This window comes from Mauremys reevesii, linkage group 6, assembly GCF_016161935.1.
Source record: "Mauremys reevesii isolate NIE-2019 linkage group 6, ASM1616193v1, whole genome shotgun sequence".
NCBI lineage: Eukaryota > Metazoa > Chordata > Testudines > Geoemydidae > Mauremys > Mauremys reevesii.
In genome coordinates this window covers 93,681,826-93,702,927 of record NC_052628.1, presented here as the reverse complement: position 1 = coordinate 93,702,927, position 21,102 = coordinate 93,681,826, and the positions used below count along the sequence as shown (strand labels likewise).

Sequence of the window (21,102 nt, the reverse complement as noted above, 5' to 3'; positions counted from 1 at the left end):
TAAAAATAAGAAAGGACTTAAGTCATCACCCTTCTCTTTATTTATAAAATAAACAAGTACGTTCTTCCATGACGAACAAATGAGAATTCTAATGGTTTAGCACAATTGAACATATGTAATGGCAATTTTCTCTCATCTTACAGAAATAACTGTACTATTGGTTTTCTTTTAAGCTAGACATAAAACATGGTTGAAATACAGGAAGCAAAAAGAAGAAACCCCCCTTTTCAATAAAACTGTGTTTTATTTGTCTTGAAGAAGTTGGAATAATAACCTAAAGTAAAATCTTACAGAAATACTTTATAACATCCAGATTAGCAACTAAATTCATCATACATATTGTTGAAAATCAAATCATTTTATACTTACCAATTTTAATGCAAAACACCTACTTTTCTAAGTAATACATGAGCACTTAGTTGAAACTGAATCGTTCTGACTTTCATATTTTGCAGATGCTCTGAAATTAACTCTCATAAACTTTATCCCTGGATTCATCAGTTTAGCAATAACAGGAGATCTGCTGATCAGATACGACCAGTTTATTTCCCTGATGTTGACCCCCACAGTCTTCCTTCTGGTGCAAACTTTTCTATGACAGCAGGGGATTTTCAAGAAATTTACTCAGAGTGCAGTAAGTAGAGAAATTAGAGGTCAGAATTCATGAACACACTAAATATAAACCCAGTATGGAAGAATAGAATTCTATTTAAAATTAAAACCAAATTATGCCTTGGATCATTAAAGTAGGCACTAAAGTTTGTATATTACACCTAGATTCTTCTCAACCAAAATGAATTGAATTGAAAGAAGCAAAAGTTATACTTGTGCTCTAGCATATTTAAGTGTCTAAATTGTATCCTTGTAGGGTTATATATGCTCTGTTCTTTTAATGAGAATGGTGATATCTTGGACAACTTACAACACTGTGCTCTTTCCTGTCTGTTTTCTTTCCTGAATTAGAAGAGTGATTGATGTTAAAGAAATACACAATATAAACAGCCTATGCTTTTCATGGATATAAATGAAGTGAAGTCTAATTTTTTATTGACAACATGGCAAATTATTATTAAAACAATTATTTACAAATAAAACAAATAGATATTCATTAACTATCAATGACCAGTATTTCAAGAATGTGCGAAGGGATAATGTTTATGAAAGATCACAATGTTCCTGTCAACACAAACATCCTTATTGTCATTTGTGAAATCTGTCTAGATAAATAATTTTTGTTGCAACTGACGGTAATTTTTCTCCCCTAATTCATGTACAGAAGATAACTGTACTTACTGTACTTAAATATTTTCCACCTCAGTTCTTAGTACTAGTAAGACTGGAAGTGATGATGGATTTCTTATTTTTATCTAGAGGTTACTTGTCTATACTAAATGACCAGCTGGTGCTATTCCTTCCTTGCACTTGGCATACATGTTTGAACCCACAATTATTCTCCTTGAGCTAGCAAGTTTTTGGCCTTTTTTTTTTTTTAAATAGACCTTTGCCCTGCTAAACGCTGGTTTCTTAAGAAGTAGTAATATCTTTTCCCACAGGCATTGTGGCTTGTAGTCAGCCCCCTACTATTGTTCAGATGTTTGTAGCTCAAACCAGGGAATGAAGGCTGTTGTAAGTCAGAAATAAATCTAAAAATAAATGTTTTTAAAAAAATATTTATTTGAACCTAAAACGGCCTAATCTTTCATAACTTCAGAGAATATGGGAGGATGGAAAAAGGAAATCTGCACTTCAAAAGACTTTCCTTATATCTATGCAAAGCATTACCTTAAAGTAAGGTTAAATACAATAGAAAATACAAAAGTAAAAATTGTGGTTTTGGATAAAGATATTTCAAAGTGAAATCACCAAATATTTTGATGATGGGCAGCCTTCTGTTCTGGATTTTAAAAGTACTAAAGAGGCCCAGAGTACGGGTACATTTTTGTTTTCCTACTTTTATGTACACAGTTGTGGTATCCATGCTCAATTGAGTGTAAAATCAATTAATTAAATTAAAGTATCAGCTCTTGAGCCTTGCTTAATGGAAATCTGGCCCTAAGGCTGTGTACACAGTGGTTCTCAAAGTTATTTGATCATGCCCCCCTTCTTTGTATGTGTAGTAGTTTCACATCCCTGTTCCCGTCACACAAGTACATATACCAGTGTATGCGGCAGCAGTGTTTAGCTCGAATCAGTTTCAGCTTCGTTTTTTGCTTGAGCCGCACCCCCCCCCCCCCACAGGTGGCACGAGTGATCCACTGTAATAAGAGCAAAATCAAAACTGTAGTTGTGGTCCGTGCTTACAATTAAATACGCACACTGCATCGTAGCAGACAGATTAATGTACAAATGGCAACGACTTTGTATAATACTGTGCAAGTTTAATGGAAATCTCAAAATGCACAGCGCAGACATTTCGCCGCCCCAAGCACGGCGTCATGCCGCAGGGGGCTCTCTGCTGCTCGCCGGTCCTGCGGCTCCGGTGGACCTCCCGCAGGTGTGCCTGCGAAGGGTCCTCTGGTCTCACAGCTTAGCTGGACCCTCCGCAGGCATGTCGCCGAAGGCACCCTGCCTGCCGCACTCCCGGCGACTGGCAGAGCACCCCCTGCGGCATGCCGCCCCAAGCATGCGCTTGGCGTGCTGGGGCCTGGAGCAGCCCCTGGCACAGCGCCATGTAGAGTCAAATGCACTGTGTCATCTGAAGAACTGATATGTGCAGAGGAATCCGCTTTACTCTAGTTATTCATTGCTGTGAGTAAAATGTCCACAGTAATGTTTTTTTGTTTTTTTTCTAAACACACACACACCCCACCCCCCTCGGATGTATTCTGCCCCTCAGTCTGAGAACCTCTGATCTACATGGCAATTAGAAACCCAGTGCTGGCAGAGCTCAGGGTAAGCAGCTGTTTAAATGTGGTATAGATGTTCAGGCTTGGGCTGGAGCCCAGGCTCTAGGACCTACGAGGTGGGAGGGTCCCAGAGCTCTGTCTGCAGCGTGGCCCCAAATGTCTGCCCCACAATTAAGCAGCCTGAGCCTGTGTCACCTGTTACGGGCCAGCCCAGGGTTTTTACTTGCAGTGTAGGCATATCTTTATTGTCCTGCTTTTACAGTAATACAGTATTATTGGTTTCCTTTCAATAAAATGTCAGGAAATATTCAACTTCTAGCCATTCTCTTTACTGTTAGCTAAAGCTGATCTTAGGTGTGACTAAATATCTATATATTCTGATACTAAATGCTAAATACAAGCCAACGGTAAAGTCTTATACAGAGAATTGATGTTGCAGCCGATCATGTACACTCGATAATGTATTTTCTTTGTACAGATATGTGGGACTGCATAGCAACCTGCTTCTTCATAGACACAGCGCATAATGTCATTGATTACATTGACACAATATGGAAAATTCTCAAACCAGGAGGAATATGGATAAATTTAGGTAAATTATTCATCTTCTTGCTCTCAGTTGTATTGCCTGGCATGACCAATGGCCCCTGGTGAGTGGGAGGAGCAGTTGCAGGGGAAGTCCTGCTCAGCATTCATAGCCTCAGCATTTTTACCTACCCCATTCTCTCAAGCCTCTGCACGTGTCAACAGTGATTTTCAGATTCTTATTATTCAGCCAAATCTGAGTGAATTTTCATAAGGAAACAAAATGCATCTCCCTGGCCTGAGGACTGCACCCTCCAAAGTGTCACATCTATACTCCAAAGCACTGAGGTGCTCAGTTTCTTAAATTCTTTAACCATTTCTTTTTAACATTGGCAAAACAATGTATTTTCCCCCCAATCTTGTTCTCTCAGATGGCTGAACCATTTGTTTCTGAAACTTTAGTTTGCTAAAGCTGTAAGCAACTGAAAATGGGCTAATAATGAAAAGTAGTAGACCACCTATATACAGGCACAGCTGTCAGCTAGCTCTACTTATCAGTTAGTTTACAGCTCAGGGTGTCATATTTTTTCTTTTTGATTTCATATTTATCCTAAATGCTACAGAGTTGACTTCATATAAAAGTTTAGATAAAAGTTTACTTCTGACAATAAAATTGGTATTAGTGTTACTGAATCCCTTTATCTTTGTATTCTAGGTCCTCTCCTTTACCACTTTGAAAACTTGGCAAATGAACTTTCTATAGAATTGAGTTATGAGGATATAAAAAATGTTATATTACAGTACGGATTCCATCTAGAGGTACGGATAGATTGTGAGTAATGCTTATTGGAGTAGATGAGTCAACCAAAACTATACATACTAGAGCTTTTCCTTAAATGTTATTTAATATAGATTTTTAACTTTTAAGATGCTTACATGTTTATGTTGACAGTTGTTGTTATATTTAAGCTGTCTGGTTTTTAATTCATTAAAGGGCAAATAATACTGACTGTAAACACATAACAGTGATGCCTGTTCAGAGGAGAAATACACATTTTGGAGGGAATTGCTTCAGATGCTATTTCAGAAAATATTCTGAAAACTTCAATTTTTATTTTCAGGTGGAGAAAGAATCTGTATTGTCTACATACACTGTGAATGAACTATCCATGATGAAATACTACTATGAATGTGTGTTGTTTGTGGTTAGGAAACCAGAGTTGCAGTGTTTCAAATAGATTCTTCAGAAAAAATGCTGGAGATAACGCTAAAATTTACAACACACAATGGACTAGGTAATGACTGGATACAACCTCAAATCAGTGGTGCCTTGTTTATTCTTAACAGGAATTTGAGAGTGTCTATTTTCTTAATACCTGTATTGCTATCCAGATATATACTGTGCCATGCATATTTGTACTGTACTAGTGAATATGGAAGAAAATGTACACATACACAGCCCTCATTCATCAGAGTGCATACAAACATCCCATTTTCACAAGTATAAAACTCCTGTTTTAATGTCTGCCATGAGGTTGTCCTGATAAAAATGGTTTAATAATTATTCAACAGTACCGAAATCCAAAATAATTTACCTTTTATCTGCAGCTGTATCTAACATGCACAATCTACAGCTCTCAAGATCTGTTGGAAAGGATGTACAATTCTGTGTTTGATATCAGAACTGGGACTGTTATTTCCACTTTCGATCTGAGGCTTAAAACAAAAAATGTTCTTTGTGTATTCTGCCTCAGTTTTTAAACAAAATTCTAATTTTCATTTTTCCTTGTGGCTTTGTGAATGTTTAGAGGTATAATACAAGCTCAGCCACAGTTTAGAGAAGGATTTCTTAACATCAATTTAAAAATAGAATATTTACAAAATCTGAAATTTTTGAGCAGTGCTAAAATGTTTCTTGAAAGCTGCATTCATTGTGACTTAGCGCTCCCAGGACCATTTTCTGTAGGACTGAAAATAGAAACAAAAGATAAAATATTTTATAAACTCTAAATTATAATTTTCTGGCCAGGCTAAGCTTAGCAATCTATTCTAATAGTTTGTTGGCTTTGGTAATTTGAATATTGATATATGAAATCATAGTATGGAGTGAAACAAAGCATCATGTCACAAAGGAACAGGAGTAAATTAACCTTGAAACGAAAATAAGACTTGGTCTGCTAATGCAGCAACTGCACTCTCACTTTGCCCATTTGAAGTTTATCAGTGTAACTTATCTGTTGCTTAAATAAAGTGTTTGAAGCATTTATTTTAAGGATTATTAGACAATAGAAAAATCCTGCTACTTTCTTTTCTTTTTAGAAAGCAGTTACACAGTTGGGACAGCTGTGCTCAAAGTGTATGGCTGTGCTGTAATAATGGGGAGTCACTAAGTTTAAAATTAAGCAAATCCTATGTGTTCCTTTGTCTTGCACAGGAGCTGCCCCTGTCCCTGGTCTGTGTCTTTGCAGAGCTCATCCCTTACCCCCTCCTTATACCTGCTGCTGGAAGCAGCTCTGTCTCTTCCCATGATGGAAAGACAGCTACTGCCTCCAGGCTGCTGCTGCCCACTGATTATAAACCAGCCACCTCTTGTCACCCAGCTGCAGTACAGGCAGGAAGGGGTTAAGGGAGCATTGTGCACTAGCCCAGGGAACCTGCAGCCGTGGTTGGGATCTGGCAGAGAGGAGGAGGAGAAGACACCAAATCCTAGCCCACGCAGAGTAAGGGTTGAGGGATCCTGGATCCTTCTCTTCCCTGCCAGTGGCACCGCCTGCCCTTTTTCACAGGCAGCAGCAGCAGCCAGGTAGGGCGGCCTCCTGCATGTGCCCTTGGCTGAGGGGCACAGACAGAGCATAGGGGCTTAGCTCACTCCAGACAGCGTAAGCTACCTGCTGAACGTGGGGGATAGATGGAGGGCTACTGCCCAAGGACCAAAGTTCGTTCAAAGCTACCCCCAGGCTGGCAGAAATCTGAAGGTCTCAGTGCAGCATGGATAGGGTCTGAGGCTGGCTCACAGGGCATGTCTAGAGCAGCAATCAGCTTGCTGTGCTCCAGCAGTGTCTCAAAGTGCTTTACAAGCCACATTGCGCTGCTGGGAGTGAGGTGGGGATACCTCATTATACAGAGAGGAAGGACTTGCATTTAACCTCATGCAGCTGTGCAGGCGTGTGTGTGCAGGGACTGCACCTGCAGCCCTGAGAACTGGACCCAGCTGCTTTGTCCCGGCTCTGAGTCCATCACCAAGGCAGGAATAGAGTCCAGGGAGCTGGGATCCTGTGGCAAAAGGCCTGGCTGCACTGGAAGTGTATGGCCAAAGGTGGGGCTGGCCAGAGGGCAGGGAACTGGTTGTGAGATGGGAGGTGCTGTGAAGCTGCTTTGCATTGCACTGGAGAAGGCTCAAGGAGTGACTGTGAGGCCATGCTGCAGTCACCAGGCCATATGGCATGCCCTCCCACCTGCACATGTTGCCTCTGCTGCCAGCGTTCACTACAGAACCATTAAATTGTGCCCCAGCAATATCAACAGTTATGAGTTGCCTCTGCAGCAGCCCTTATATTTTTGATGTTCTGGTGTGAACCCTGGTAGAAATCTGGGGGGCACATGACTCCGTGTGCTCCACCTCTGGCTGTTAGCAATCACTTCTATATTTGTTTCAGCATGCCTAGGTTAATTGTTGGATATTTGATTGGAACTTTAAGGCAATTTACACATGGTACTTTAAATCTACCTCTAATATTGTGTTTCCTTGTTGTAAGTTGCCTACTAAAGTAAATTAGATGGACATTAATCCACAGATTGTAATTTCATACAATTGTTTTGTATTTTGAAGTTATATAAATATTTTCTATGAGAATGATTATTAAATGGCTTGTGTTTAGAGGAAGGATCAAATTAACTGCTTTGTTCTCTTTACATTAATCTAATGGTTAACTTAGCTACACTATCATCCCCTTTGAAAATCCTTTTAAAAGTAAAAAAGGTATGGTAGGGAATCAAGCCGTTTCCATGGAATGGGACTGGATAATAGAGAGTTTAAAATACCATAAATTGTAAAATCTCTCACTCATCTAGCTGTGGTACCTTGGCATTGACAAGGTCATTTTTAACTTTCTGTGTAAGGCAGATATTTCATGCTTCCAATTTTGCTTTAATTGAAAGTACAGTTTTAAAGTTCACATGGGCAAAAAGGCATTTACTATTTTAAATGCTGTCTAGGAGCATAAAGCCTGCACATTTTTTAAAAACTGTTCTGCTCTGATCCCTATCCAGAAAACATATTGGACTAACAGCAGTTTTCAGTAAAGGTTTACTTGTAGGTAGTCTGAACTTTCTAAAAGAAGTCAGATTTTTGTTTTTTGTTTTTTAATAAAAATAAATTAGTCCAATCTCAAGTAAAGCCCCTTGAAAGCTTAGATGCTGCCATTAAGGGAAATAAAAATAAATAAACTCTTGCTGCCTTTAGAAGGCAACTACTGGTCTCCTGTGGCTTTTTTCCCCCTGTACAATCTACTCTAATCCTTTATACATAGATACATTCAAAAAGCCTTTTTCATTTTTAAATTTGTTGAAATAAGGCACATTTAGGGTAAATGCTGATCATACCAGTCTCTTTAAACCTATATTATTGCCCAATCACTCTTGACTGTTTAATTCAGTCTGTACATGGTGTGGTACTGATTTTATTGAGATAATCTTTACTAGAATTGTCAGCTTGCTCTATCCCAAGCCTAAATCATAATCAGTCCCAGTGGTGGAAAGCAGTTATGCCAAAGCAACAGCAAAGTTTGTAATGGGATAAAGCTGCAAAAAGGTATGCAGATTTGAGCTTCATCCCCAGAGATACTATGTCCCCAAGCAGGGATGTACTAAATCCCTCTTCCTGTGACTGGTATGCCCACAGCTGGACCCGGGTGGTGAACTGGAGGTGCCACCCTGGGCCATGATAAATACAGTGGCTGAAGTATAGCGCCTCTGTCCTGGGTGGGATTAAATCAAATCAGCACTTCTCAGCTCTAGTTTATAACAGGGGTCTTAAGCAGCTGGACTCTGGTAAATTACAGGTGGTTAGTGGGGTTGGGTAGCTTCGGGCCCCCGCTCCCCCCAGCAGCTAAACCCGAGAAAGGCGCAGGACGGGGTGACCGAGAAATGAGCAGCCGGGCGAGAGGTTCACGCGGCAATACCCAAAACACGTGGCAGTGTCTAGTCTCGCCCCTGCATTGGCGTGGAGTTATCGGCCATGGCGGCGCACCAGCGACCTGGTCGCCTGCGCACTCCCCCTAGCGGGCGCTGCGAGACGCAGCAGGGGAGGGGAGGACAGAAGCCCCGTAAGCCGCATGCGCGCCTAGCCCCGCCCCGCCCGCGCCAGCCACGGAGGAACCGCGGCTCCCGCGCTAGAGCCGTTCGCGCTCAGACCCCGATGGCCAAGCGACACGCGGAGCCGCTAGTGTGTCACGTGCCCTGGAAGCGTTTCCTACCCGAGCCGCCGCCGCCGCTGCTCCGCGCGCCCGGGAGGCGGCCGCGGGACGGCCCCGAGCTGTGGAGCCCCGTCCGCGCGGTCCCTGGGGGCCCTGGCAAGAAGCGGAAACTGGAGGAGGCCGAGGCGCCTCCGGGGAAGCGGCCTGGACTCAAGGGCAACAAGCCCGGGGGGGAGTCCGGAGACCCCGCCAGCCCGGGAGGGACGACGCGGCAACGGCGCGGGGGGGACGTAGGGCCGCGGGCGGAACAGGCGATGCGGGCAGGCGGCGTCGGCTTGGGGGCGCGAAGCCCGGATCCTCGGGGGGAAGAGCGGGGAACCGAGGAGGTAAAGGGGGTGTGGGGGGGGGTCGTGCTGATTAGGCTGGGCGGCTGCTACAGCTTCGGGAGAGTCCCAGCCTGCAGCCCGGGCTTGGTTCCGGCGGGTCAGGGCCCCAGTGCCAGGCGCTGCACGCACTGAGGGGAAAGCCGGGGTGGGAGAGACTCGGACACACCCCGCTCCTCTGTGGGGTGTCTCCCGCATGAGTAAAAGCCTGGTAAAGTCCGTGCAGAAAGCACGGCGTGTCCTCCTCATCCCCAGCTGCTCCCTTCACACCACGCTCTCTTCTGTGGCCACATAAAGCACGTGTCATTAATGGGTCTGGCCAACAAGTGTTGGATTTATTTGAAACACCTGGTAGTGGTTCACTGTCCAGATAAAGCTGCGCCTCCCAGCTGCTTCTGTGTAAATAATGTTTGAAAGTTGAGCCTTAACATCTCCGCTTTTTAACATAGCATCTTTTGTAGCAGGACCAAGTTAGTGTTTTCCTACACAAGCGATTCTTCAGCTGGGCAATATATAAAGGTTATTTGCATTAGTCTCTAACCACAAAGCCATAGGTGCTGGAACTAGGGTATGGTCCAGCACCCCCTGGCTCGCAGTAGTTTCCATGCATGTGTATACAGTGTTTACAGTTTGGTTCAAGGGCTCTCAGCACCCCCCACTATACAGATTGTTCCACCACCGCTGCACAAAATGTACTGGTTTAAAACAGTGCACAGACTTCACTCTAATTTTAACTAGATGAGGTACCTTACTTTGTATTTCTAAGATTTCTGTGTAGCTTGTGCCTCCTGTAAATGGAGTCTTCCATGGATTACGCATGCCTCCTTCAAGGGGTGTTTCATCCCACTGGGACACTACAAGGACCTGTAACACCACTCTCCCTCTCTGTACTCATTCTCCAGGCAGAAGTAAAACCCAACTTTTCCTGAATGCATGACAGTTTAGTTTGACTTCACTTCACCATTGGAATACACACGGGGAGCCCTAAAGATATACAATGTTAATGGCTGACAACATTCTGGATTACTAAATCCAAAGAGTTGAGGTTTCTCAGAGACTAATTTTTCACTGAAATTTTTCCCTGGCACAGCTGTTCTGTGCAGTGCTGCTAGAATGACCCGCTTGAAGCAACAGGTCCAGTGGGAAGATGTCACAAATAAGTATCAGTTCAATTATTATGATAAAAGTGCAATTCGCAGATCTGTGATACTGTCCATTATATGCAATATTATAATGTAGGGTGAAAGTACATACTTCTAACCTGTTGCATATCTTTAAACCTGTGGTAAGGCAGAAAAATAAATATAGATTTAAAAAATGAAACTAAATGGCAATGGTAGGCAAGAGTTCTAAAATACTTAACTTTTGCTGAAAGAAATTCCTAAATAAAACAACTGTAAAACCTTCTCCCCAATTATAAATCATAGAAGCTGGGGGTAGAAAAGATCTATTAGTTCATCTCCTTTCCAATTTAGATGTTTTAACTGAAAATAGAAGCCTTGACCAAATTATGGGGAGTTCTTGGAGACTTAGTATTTTTGAAAATCGGGCTAATTATAGACTTAAGACCCTAGTTTTAGGTACCCATTTTTAAAAATCTGGGTCCTTGAAGACATAACTATGTTCAACTGAGAGCTGTGTTGGGCTTTCTGATTTCCACATACAGTGTCATGTTATCTTCTCCTGCTCCTCTTTCTTTCCCTCATGGTCAGAAATGAACATATGAAATGTGTAGAATTATTCCACAAATGAAGTGAGGATGGATTTTTCAATTCAATGGAAAAGCCATGTTAGGCCAGGCTTCATACAAGAACATATCTCTGTTTGGAAGGAGAAAAGACAGACTCCTTCCTCCATTGAGTATTTTGGTAGCACAAGTTGGTTTAAGGATTTGTATTGGAAATGTTGAGTTCATTATTTATCTCTTTTTTTTTTACCTTAAGTCAGAGTAATTCTAATTACTAATTGTAATTATGTAAACCCTTTTTCTTGTATAGAAGACTGTAAACATACCTTGTTCTGTCTTACTAAGGAGATAGATATGACTTACTGAAAATTCTGCAGAAAGATTTTATAAATATTTGTAAATTTCTGTTTTTAAACCATCTTTTGGGCTATATGTTGACAAATAAGTCTTGACAAATTTACTAGTTTCTATAAACTCTGCTTAGGGTGCTTCTTTTTTTTTTTTTTTTTTTTTTTTTTTGTATCCTCTAGCTTCAAATTGATCAGACATACACACTCCTGAAGAGGTGGAGTTTTCTGATAACAGAGCTACTTGGTTACTCTACCCCTCTAACCTGTTTATTTGGGGTCCAGCACACAGATAACTCCATCATTGAGGTTTCTACTGCTCATAGCTCACCCAAACAGCAGCGTAATGAAATTGACGTTATTCACAATTGTATTGCTTCCTATAGATGTCATAATAACAGTAGCAAAACAAAGCTGTGAATAACTGCATTTGTCCTAGAGCTGACTTTTTGCAAACTCAAGAAGACGGCATAGTTTGTCACATATGGGAGTTTATCTTTGTACCGGTAGAGTTAGAAAAATCAGTCTTTTAAAACCAAAGATTAAATTCTACAGAAATTGATGGTTTAAGGCCTTTAGGCGTTCCACTTACCCTTGACAAGTGGATTTTCGAAGCCCTATTTTGAAAATATTCCAAGGTTATACAAAAGATCTGACCTTTTCCTACACATTCTTTTTGCTAGCATTTGGCACATGCAGCGATCTTTTGTGGTCTGAAGTTATCCTTTCTTTGGCAGTATAGGTTGTGCATGATACAAAGAGACTCTTTCTCTTTGTTATGTTTATTTTTTCCTTTAGATAAATAAGCTGAGGTCCTGATCCTACAACAACTTACACACATGCTTAAAGTTAAGCACATGAGTGGTCCCATATCAAATTAAGCATGTGACTTCTTTTCATTGGGGCCCTACATAGTAACCACTTGGGAGCAGGGATTGTCTGCTATATGGTTGTACAGTTCCTAGCACAATCATACCCTAACTTGTTTGAAGCCTGTGTAAGCTTTGACAATGTAAATCGTTATTTATTTGCATCATTGATACTATGCAATATAAAAATTTAAATTTGAAAGATTTTGATGCCTGCAGTCCTATATTATAAATGCAATTTTAGTTCATCTCCTTTCCAATTTAGATGTTTTAACTGAAAATAGAAGCTTTGACCAAATTATGGGGAGTTCTTGGAGACTTAGTATTTTTGAAAATCGGGCTAATTATAGACTTAAGACCCTAGTTTTAGGTACCCATTTTTAAAAATCTGGGTCCTTGAAGACATAACTATGTTCAACTGAGAGCTGTGTTGGGCTTTCTGATTTCCACATACAGTGTCATGTTATCTTCTCCTGCTCCTCTTTCTTTCCCTCATGGTCAGAAATGAACATATGAAATGTGTAGAATTATTCCACAAATGAAGTGAGGATGGATTTTTCAATTCAATGGAAAAGCCATGTTAGGCCAGGCTTCATACAAGAACATATCTCTGTTTGGAAGGAGAAAAGACAGACTCCTTCCTCCATTGAGTATTTTGGTAGCACAAGTTGGTTTAAGGATTTGTATTGGAAATGTTGAGTTCATTATTTATCTCTTTTTTTTACCTTAAGTCAGAGTAATTCTAATTACTAATTGTAATTATGTAAACCCTTTTTCTTGTATAGAAGACTGTAAACATACCTTGTTCTGTCTTACTAAGGAGATAGATATGACTTACTGAAAATTCTGCAGAAAGATTTTATAAATATTTGTAAATTTCTGTTTTTAAACCATCTTTTGGGCTATATGTTGACAAATAAGTCTTGACAAATTTACTAGTTTCTATAAACTCTGCTTAGGGTCCTTCTTTTTTTTTTTTTTAATCCTCTAGCTTCAAATTGATCAGACATACACACTCCTGAAGAGGTGGAGTTTTCTGATAACGGAGCTACTTGGTTACTCTACCCCTCTAACCTGTTTATTTGGGGTCCAACACACATAACTCCATCATTGAGGTTTCTACTGCTCATAGCTCACCCAAACAGCAGCATAATGAAATTGACATTATTCACAATTGTATTGCTTCCTATAGATGTCATAATAACAGTAGCAAAACAAAGCTGTGAATAACTGCATTTGTCCTAGAGCTGACTTTTTGCAAACTCAAGAAGACGGCATAGTTTGTCACATATGGGAGTTTATCTTTGTACCGGTAGAGTTAGAAAAATCAGTCTTTTAAAACCAAAGATTAAATTCTACAGAAATTGATGGTTTAAGGCCTTTAGGCGTTCCACTTACCCTTGACAAGTGGATTTTCGAAGCCCTATTTTGAAAATATTCCAAGGTTATACAAAAGATCTGACCTTTTCCTACACATTCTTTTTGCTAGCATTTGGCACATGCAGCGATCTTTTGTGGTCTGAAGTTATCCTTTCTTTGGCAGTATAGGTTGTGCATGATACAAAGAGAGACTTTCTCTTTGTTATGTTTATTTTTTCCTTTAGATAAATAAGCTGAGGTCCTGATCCTACAACAACTTACACACATGCTTAAAGTTAAGCACATGAGTGGTCCCATATCAAATTAAGCATGTGACTTCTTTTCATTGGGGCCCTACATAGTAACCACTTGGGAGCAGGGATTGTCTGCTATATGGTTGTACAGTTCCTAGCACAATCGTACCCTAACTTGTTTGAAGCCTGTGTAAGCTTTGACAATGTAAATCATTTTGCATCATTGATACTATGCAATATAAAAATTTAAATTTGAAAGATTTTGATGCCTGCAGTCCTCTATATTATAAATGCAATTTTGTCTTTATTTCAATTAAAATGTGTAAATAGCTCTTCTATCTCTATGGCACTACGTTCTACTGCTTGTGGCACGGACATCTAGCTTATGGGCATACTATGCTGTTTTAATCTGTTTCCAAAGAACTTGTATAAATGAAAAACACAATTTGTGATAGTAAGCAGTAAAGTGCCTAGCATAATGGTGTTCTGGTCCTTGACTAGAGTTCCTAGGCACTATGGTAATACAAATAATAAATGATGGTGATGATGATAAAGTGCTGTTAGCTGAAAACATAGTGCATTTGTGCACATGTGTGAGAATGTAGGCTTTGCAGAATAGCTAGAGATCGTCATAAAAACTGCATGTTGAGTTCAAACACTTAATATTATGACACCAAATGACTGCCTGATAATTCCATGTTATTATTTGATCACATTTTGTTCTCTTCTACTGTGGAGCCAGCAGAGGGTGCAAAATTTTATTATTTTAAAAGCCATGTCTACATTGAATGATGCCAGTTCAGTAGTTAGAAATACCATATTAATTTCAGACTCCATTAGAAATGGAAAGAATTGTTTCAAGATTCTGAGTATTAGAAACAATACAGTAAAACAAAATTATACAAAAATACATGTCATTTTAAGCTGTGACAGGAGTAATTGTTTTTGCTTAGTCCCTTAGTTTAGGAAGGAATCATGAGTCTGGAGGAACAACTTTTATACATAACAGATATTTTATATATTCCACAATGGATGACTTGGAGGTTTACTTATGTTCCCTTTTTATGGTCTGTGTTTCTTCAGCAGAAACAGTCTTTGCATGGAATAGCAGCAAAGAGTCTTGTGGCACCTTATAGACTAACAGACGTTTTGCATGCATCTGACGAAGTGGGTATTCACCCACGAAAGCTCATGCTCCAAAACGTCTGTTAGTCTATAAGGTGCCACAAGACTCTTTGCTGCTTTTACAGATCCAGACTAACACGGCTACCCTTCTGATACTTTGCATGGAGTGTTTCATTCCATTAACTTTAATGCTGCTGATTTGAGTAATGATCTCTGGCTAAAAACAGATAGCAGATTTGCTAGCAGAAAGGGAAAAAAACAGTTTTGTAACAAATCTGTCTGTAGAGTAAATCAGTAATGAATTTGTTCCAGTCTTATCAGTGTCATCTGCACTGCTTATCATATACCCTGGTGAAAATTCATTATTAACATTGCTTTGTTTGTATTTGCATATATGTAGATGTAGAAAGAAAAAATGAACAGAAAATATTAGAAATCTTTTCTAATATATTGCTTTCACTGTAGCTACCCATTCTTTAAATATATCTACCATAGATGCATTCAGTTCTCTACTGGGGAAATACTTATGATTCTCATAACTGATAACACTTACGGCAGGGGTGGGCAAACTTTTTGGCCCAAGAGCCATATCTGGGTGGGGAAATTGCATGCAGGGCTATGAATGTAGGGCTGGGGCAGGGGGTTGGGGTGCAGGAGGGAGTGCAGGGTGTGGGAGGGGGTGCGGTGTGCAGGAAGGGGCTCGGCAGGGGGTTGGGGTGCAGGAAGGGGTGTGGAGTCTGGAAGGGGGCTGGGTGTTGGAGGCTCAGGGCAGGTGTTTGGGATGCAGGAAGAGTGTAGGAGGGGGGGCAGGGGGTTGGGGTGTAGGAGTGGTGTGGGCTCCAGCCCGGCCACACTTACCTGGAGCAGCTCCAGGGTGGCAGCGGCCGGTACCACCTCCCTGCGGCCCGTGGGGGAGGGCAGAGGGCTCTGCGCGCTGCCCTCACCTATGGGTTCCACACCCGAAGTTTCCATTGGCCGGGAACAGGGAACCGTGGCCAATGGCAGCTTCGGGTGTGGAACCCACAGATGAGGGCAGTGCACAGAGCCCTCTGCCCCTCCTCCCTTCCCCAGGGGCCACCCAGGGACGTGGTGCCGGCCGGTTCCAGGAGCGGTGCGGGGTGGCAATCCTGAGGGGCCGGATACAGCCCGCAGGCCATAGTTTGCCCACCCCTGACTTATGGAAATGTTCTTGAATGTTCCTTAAGCTAAGAAACGTCTCATGAGTCTCAGACTTTGATATTGTCCATAGTGTTCGTGTATTTCGAACTGAGCTGAAGTAGACATGGTTGTACACAAGGTACTCAAAGATAATACAATAGTCCTCAGCAAAAATATTTAAATAATTATGCCAAAAACAGAAGCAAATTATTTGGTTAGGATTGCCCGTTATTTTTAATGTATTACATTTAAAACATTTAAGAAAGTAAAATATATAACCCGAAAACCATCTGAGAAATATCTCTTGGTTCAGTTTCTTTTGCAAAGGGGGTTATTCTCTTTTTCTACTGAAGTGCCATACATTAACACATTGTGTTTTATTTCCAAAGCATAAGGAAGAATTTTGGCAATACAACTCATTCCAGTACTGGAGAGCACCGTTACCTGCTATTGATCTGTCTGTCATTCTGGACTTAGATGGGGAGAACATGACAGATGCAAGAACTACTTCCAGGACTGAAATCATAGAGACTGAAATGGAGACCTGAGTAATTAATTCCTCGTAGCAAATCTATTTTGAGGAGGCTTGTTTCTGTCTGTGTTCAGGTTTTTACTACTTTGGAACAATAAGTATGTTTCTGACATTTTGAAAAAAGAATTTTATACTTTTGTCAATCTGCACAAGTAAGGATGGGTTTGTTTACATTGAAGGGTCATTGTTGGACACTTGCCAATAAACTGGAAAAGTGAATTTACCTATACAATGAAGATAAGGCTACTGACACAGGACTGGCAGAAATATTTGAAAACATGGATGTGTAATAATTTGTAGAAAATCAGAATTTATTTCTGGACTTTCATAGCCAGCAAAATGAATAGCTTGGAGCATTACCGGTAGAAGACAAATGCCAAAACATTCCTCCTGCCGTGAACAGAAAGGATGTAGTTAACATACATAAAAGTGAGATTTTTATATCATGCACTTATTTAAAAAACTACACCAAAACAGCCACCTTTACAATCTTTTCTGATGTTTTTGCTTTAGATGTTGAACAAAAACAAACAAAAATCAGATTTCTGTGCAAACCAGAAATGACTATGGTGGGATATTCTTTTCTGCTTGGAGCTGCCGTAAGTTACTTCACCTTCTCGCTAGTGATAACTTGAAGCAGTGGGTGGCTAGTGGGTATTTTGTTTTCTTTTTCACATGCTCAAGTTAGTACTTTTCCCGTTCTTTGTGTCATTGGGTTTAGAACATTTTGTGGAGTTGAACTGCCTGACATGTACAAAGCTGACATGAAGAGCAGTGTGAAATGATCAGGCACACTTTTTCAGGGTTGAGTGATTTAGGTCCTGGGCTTGCAAAGACTTGAGCATGTACATAACTTTTCACACCTATGTAGTCCCATTGAATTAATGTGCTGCTGCAGGATTGGGACATTAGAGCTTTTTTTTTTTTTTTACTTAATAGACTTTTGTTGGTAATAATTGGCTGAAATTAGATGTCTTAGCAGTGAACTTTGATTTCATGTGATTTGTCTCCAAGTATGGTGGAAATGAGATATTTTTGTTGGTATCATATCTGCTTTGAGAAGGTTTTTGGTGAATTTTTAAAAAACTTATTTTGTTAAAAACAATAAAGTTTTCAATGTATATTTCAGCATTTTTGTACTATATTTAAACTACCCAACTTTTCTTCTGACTTCAGAATGTTATTCACATAATTGTAATTTGTTATTGCTTGGATATGTTTGTCTACAGTACTAAGTTGGATGGCCTACTTAGTAAACATTTGGAAAATCCTTTTGAGTGTTTGTACTTTGTCTTCAGTCTTTACACTGTTTGCAGCTTGAATTCATTTTTTGTGGTGCACACAGAGGTGAAGAAAGGGGCTAGACCTGGGCATAGCATGAAGCTTTTGCTGGAAATCTTCCTTACCATGCTGCTTCAGTGTATCCTGGTTCTCTCCTCAATGTTCCCCTTTGCTGTGTTCCCCTAAATAGATTTCTTGAACTCAAGTGGCCAGTATTGCTGGATATTTGTCAGATTGTATTGGTGTTTTTATTTGACTAGACCTCAGTTGCACTATAGCAAAACACAATAAATTTCATTTTAATTTGTATGTGATCCTACATCTCCAGAGGTGTAGCTAATGCTTTAATCATTGCTACTATATCAAGGTCCATTTTTAATGCTTTCATTGTTTATTTTGACTGTTCAAGTTTTATTATTAAAGTTTTACAGCATCTTGGATTTAAAGGGACACAGTCAACTTTTTAAAAAAATCACTTTTGTGCATAAAATTTTTAAAAAATTATGTACTTTTCAATAACTGTTCAGTAACAGTTTACTATAACTGAAAGAAGTTAGTAGAAAATAAGATTTTTCTTTCTTTTTTCTTTATTTTGTGATTTGATGACATCTTTGTGTGTGGTGAGTCCCCCTATTTCCATAAGTTCTTGTGGGTTATTTATACAACAATAAAGTAGAAAAAACATTTTTAAAATAGGAAAATAATATAAAATCACAAACTATTAAGGGAGTCAGGTGCAAGCATTGTACCTAAAATTATTTTGAATTTGATATTTTAAGCTGACCATATTTCTGGCGATGTAAAACATGAATAACATGCACATTAACAAAGGTTACAGTCATACTCCACTACCCAGTTATTTAGCAGCCTATTGAACCAAACGCTGACTAGAACCAATTACTGTTTCAAAAGGTGTCCTAGTTACCTTCAAAATTCCAGGTAAGAAAATGTGAGGCAGAAGAATAGAGAATTAAAAAAAAAAAAAAGGTGTGTGTGAAATTAAATATCTTACACTGCATATGCTGAAAAGGCAAATTTGGTTACTAATACATCATTCTTTTCTATATATCATCTGTGCAGGATTCTCACTCTTAGGTCATGTGTTCTTTAGTACAAGACTCAGAACTGTTCTCATTCTCAAGATTAGAACACAAATCACGCCACTTAATGGCTTTTGGGCACAACACCCCTTTAAAGTGTCTAGTTGGTGAAAGAGGTTTTTTATGAGAAGGGCATGCGCAACAGTATCAGAAGCCTTACTAAAGTAAAGATACACCACTTCCACCCTACCCCCAAGGCTTGTTACCCTATCAAAGAGAGCTATTAGATTGGTTTGACACAATTTGTTCTTGATAAGTAACAAGTCAGCATGGATTTATCTTCTAGGTGTTTATAAATTGATTGCTTGATTATTTTCTCCGTTATCTTTCCAGATACTGAAGTTAAGCTGGCTAGTCTGTAATTCTCTGGGTTGTCTTTATTTCTTTTTTTTTTTTTTTATTAAATAGATGGGCACTATATTTACCCTTTTCCAGTTCTCTGGAATCTCTCCTGTGTTCCATGACATTTCAAAGATAATCACTAATGGCTCAGATATCTCCTCAGCCAGCTCAAAATGTTGTGCACAGAATTTTTTTTTTTTTGGTGCAAAATTCCCCCAGGAGATGTAGAAGATCCCTAGGGTGAGTTCGCGGGGGAAGAGCTTGCAGGAAGACGCTTATGGGCTAACAGGCCCCTAGCATAATTCTTACATGTTTTCTTGAAGCATCTGGTATGACATAGTTAGAGACAATATTAGATTGGATGGACTGCTGGTGTCACAAAGCAATTCTTGTGTTCCTTAGGTGATGCTGGTGTCCCCCAGGGGTCTGTACTAGGCTCAGTCCTATTTAACATATTCATAAATGATCTGGGAAAAGGGGTAAACAGTGAGATGGCAAAATTTGCAGATGATACAAAACTACTTAAGATAAAAGCAGCAAAGAGTCCTATGGCACCTTATAGACTAACAGACATATTGGAGCATGAGCTTTTGTGGGACAAATGGGTATTCACCCACGAAAGCTCATGCTCCAATACGTCTGTTAGTCTATAAGCTGTCTCAGGACTCTTTGCTACTTTTACAGATCCAGTCTAACACTGCTATCCCTCTGATACTTAAGAGAGTGAACTCCCAGGCAGACTCGAAGAGCTAGAAAAGGATCTCTCAAAACTGGGTCAGTGGGCAACAAAATGGCAGATGGAAATTCAATGTTGATAAATGCAAAGTAATGCACATTGGAAAACATAATCCCAGTTATAACATATAAAATGATGGGGTCTAAATTAGCTGTTACCACTTAAGAAAGAGATCTTGGAGTCATTGTGGATAGTTCTCTGTAAACATCACTCAGTGGGCAGTGGCAGTCAAAAAAGCAGACAGAAAGTTGGGAATACTATAAAGAAAGGGATTGATAATAAGACAAAATATCATATTGCCTTTATATAAATCCATGGTATGCCCACATCTTGAATACTGCTAGCAGATGTGATTGCCCCATCTCAAAAGAGATACATTGGAATTGGAAAAGGTTCAGAAGAGGGCAACAAAAATGATTAGGGGTATGGAATGGCTGTCGCGAGAGGAGAGATTAATAAAACTGGGACTTTTCAGCTTGGAAAATAAAGGACTAAGTAGGGGATATGATAGAGGTCTAAAAAATCATTACTGGTGTGGAGAAAGTAAATGAAGTGTTATTTACGCCTTGTCTTAACACACGAAGTAGGGGCTCACCAAATGAAATTAATAGGCAGCAGGTTTAAAACAAAAGGAAGTATTTTTTTCACACAACGCACAGTCAACCTATGGAACTCTTTGCCAGAGGATGTTGTGAAGGCCAAGACTATAGCAGTTCAAAAAAGAACTAAATACATTCATGAAGGATAGGTCCATCAATGGCTATTAGGCAGGATGGGCAGGGATGGTGTCCCTAGCCTCTGGAATTGGTGATGGGATGGATCACTTGATGATTACCTGTTCTGTTCATCCCCTCTGGGGCACCTGGCATTGGCCACTGTCTGAAGACAGGATACTGGGCTAGATGGACCTTTGGTCTGACCCAGTATGGCCGTTCTTATGTTCTTATGATGTTAAATAACTTTTAGACCAACCTGGACATTTGGCTGGGTTAATTATTTCAGAGCATACAGTTATAACCTTGACACTGTAGGTGGCAGTGTACATACACAATATTGTAAAATGGAAAATTGTTTTCATTGGAATGTTATCCTGAACCATTGCTGAAAATTCAAGCAAGTGACAACGTGAATGTTAATCATTTCT

General features: G+C 40.0%; 2 protein-coding genes across 4 annotated transcripts in view; both read left to right on the top strand.

Moving 5' to 3' along the window:
• CARNMT1 (carnosine N-methyltransferase 1) overlaps positions 1-5,637 on the top strand; it is a 30,037-nt gene extending 24,400 nt beyond the window's left edge. For 2 of the 3 annotated variants that reach the window (XM_039544231.1, XM_039544229.1), the window contains exons 5-8: positions 456-634; positions 3,325-3,438; positions 4,087-4,190; positions 4,493-5,637. In XM_039544231.1, the coding sequence (XP_039400165.1) occupies positions 456-634; positions 3,325-3,438; positions 4,087-4,190; positions 4,493-4,609 (514 nt within the window). In that variant the 3' untranslated portion in view covers positions 4,610-5,637. Of the gene's footprint in view, positions 1-455; positions 635-3,324; positions 3,439-4,086; positions 4,204-4,492 lie in introns of all 3 variants that reach the window. The other variant, XM_039544230.1, reaches the window with a different exon arrangement.
• A 2,941-nt stretch (positions 5,638-8,578) lies between these two features.
• Positions 8,579-17,769, top strand: C6H9orf40 (chromosome 6 C9orf40 homolog). Its single transcript, XM_039544234.1, has 2 exons — positions 8,579-9,171; positions 16,357-17,769. Exons 1-2 carry the CDS (start codon positions 8,608-8,610, stop codon positions 16,513-16,515), a joined length of 723 nt encoding a protein of 240 aa, XP_039400168.1. The 5' UTR covers positions 8,579-8,607; the 3' UTR covers positions 16,516-17,769.
• The last annotated feature ends 3,333 nt before the right edge of the window (positions 17,770-21,102 follow it).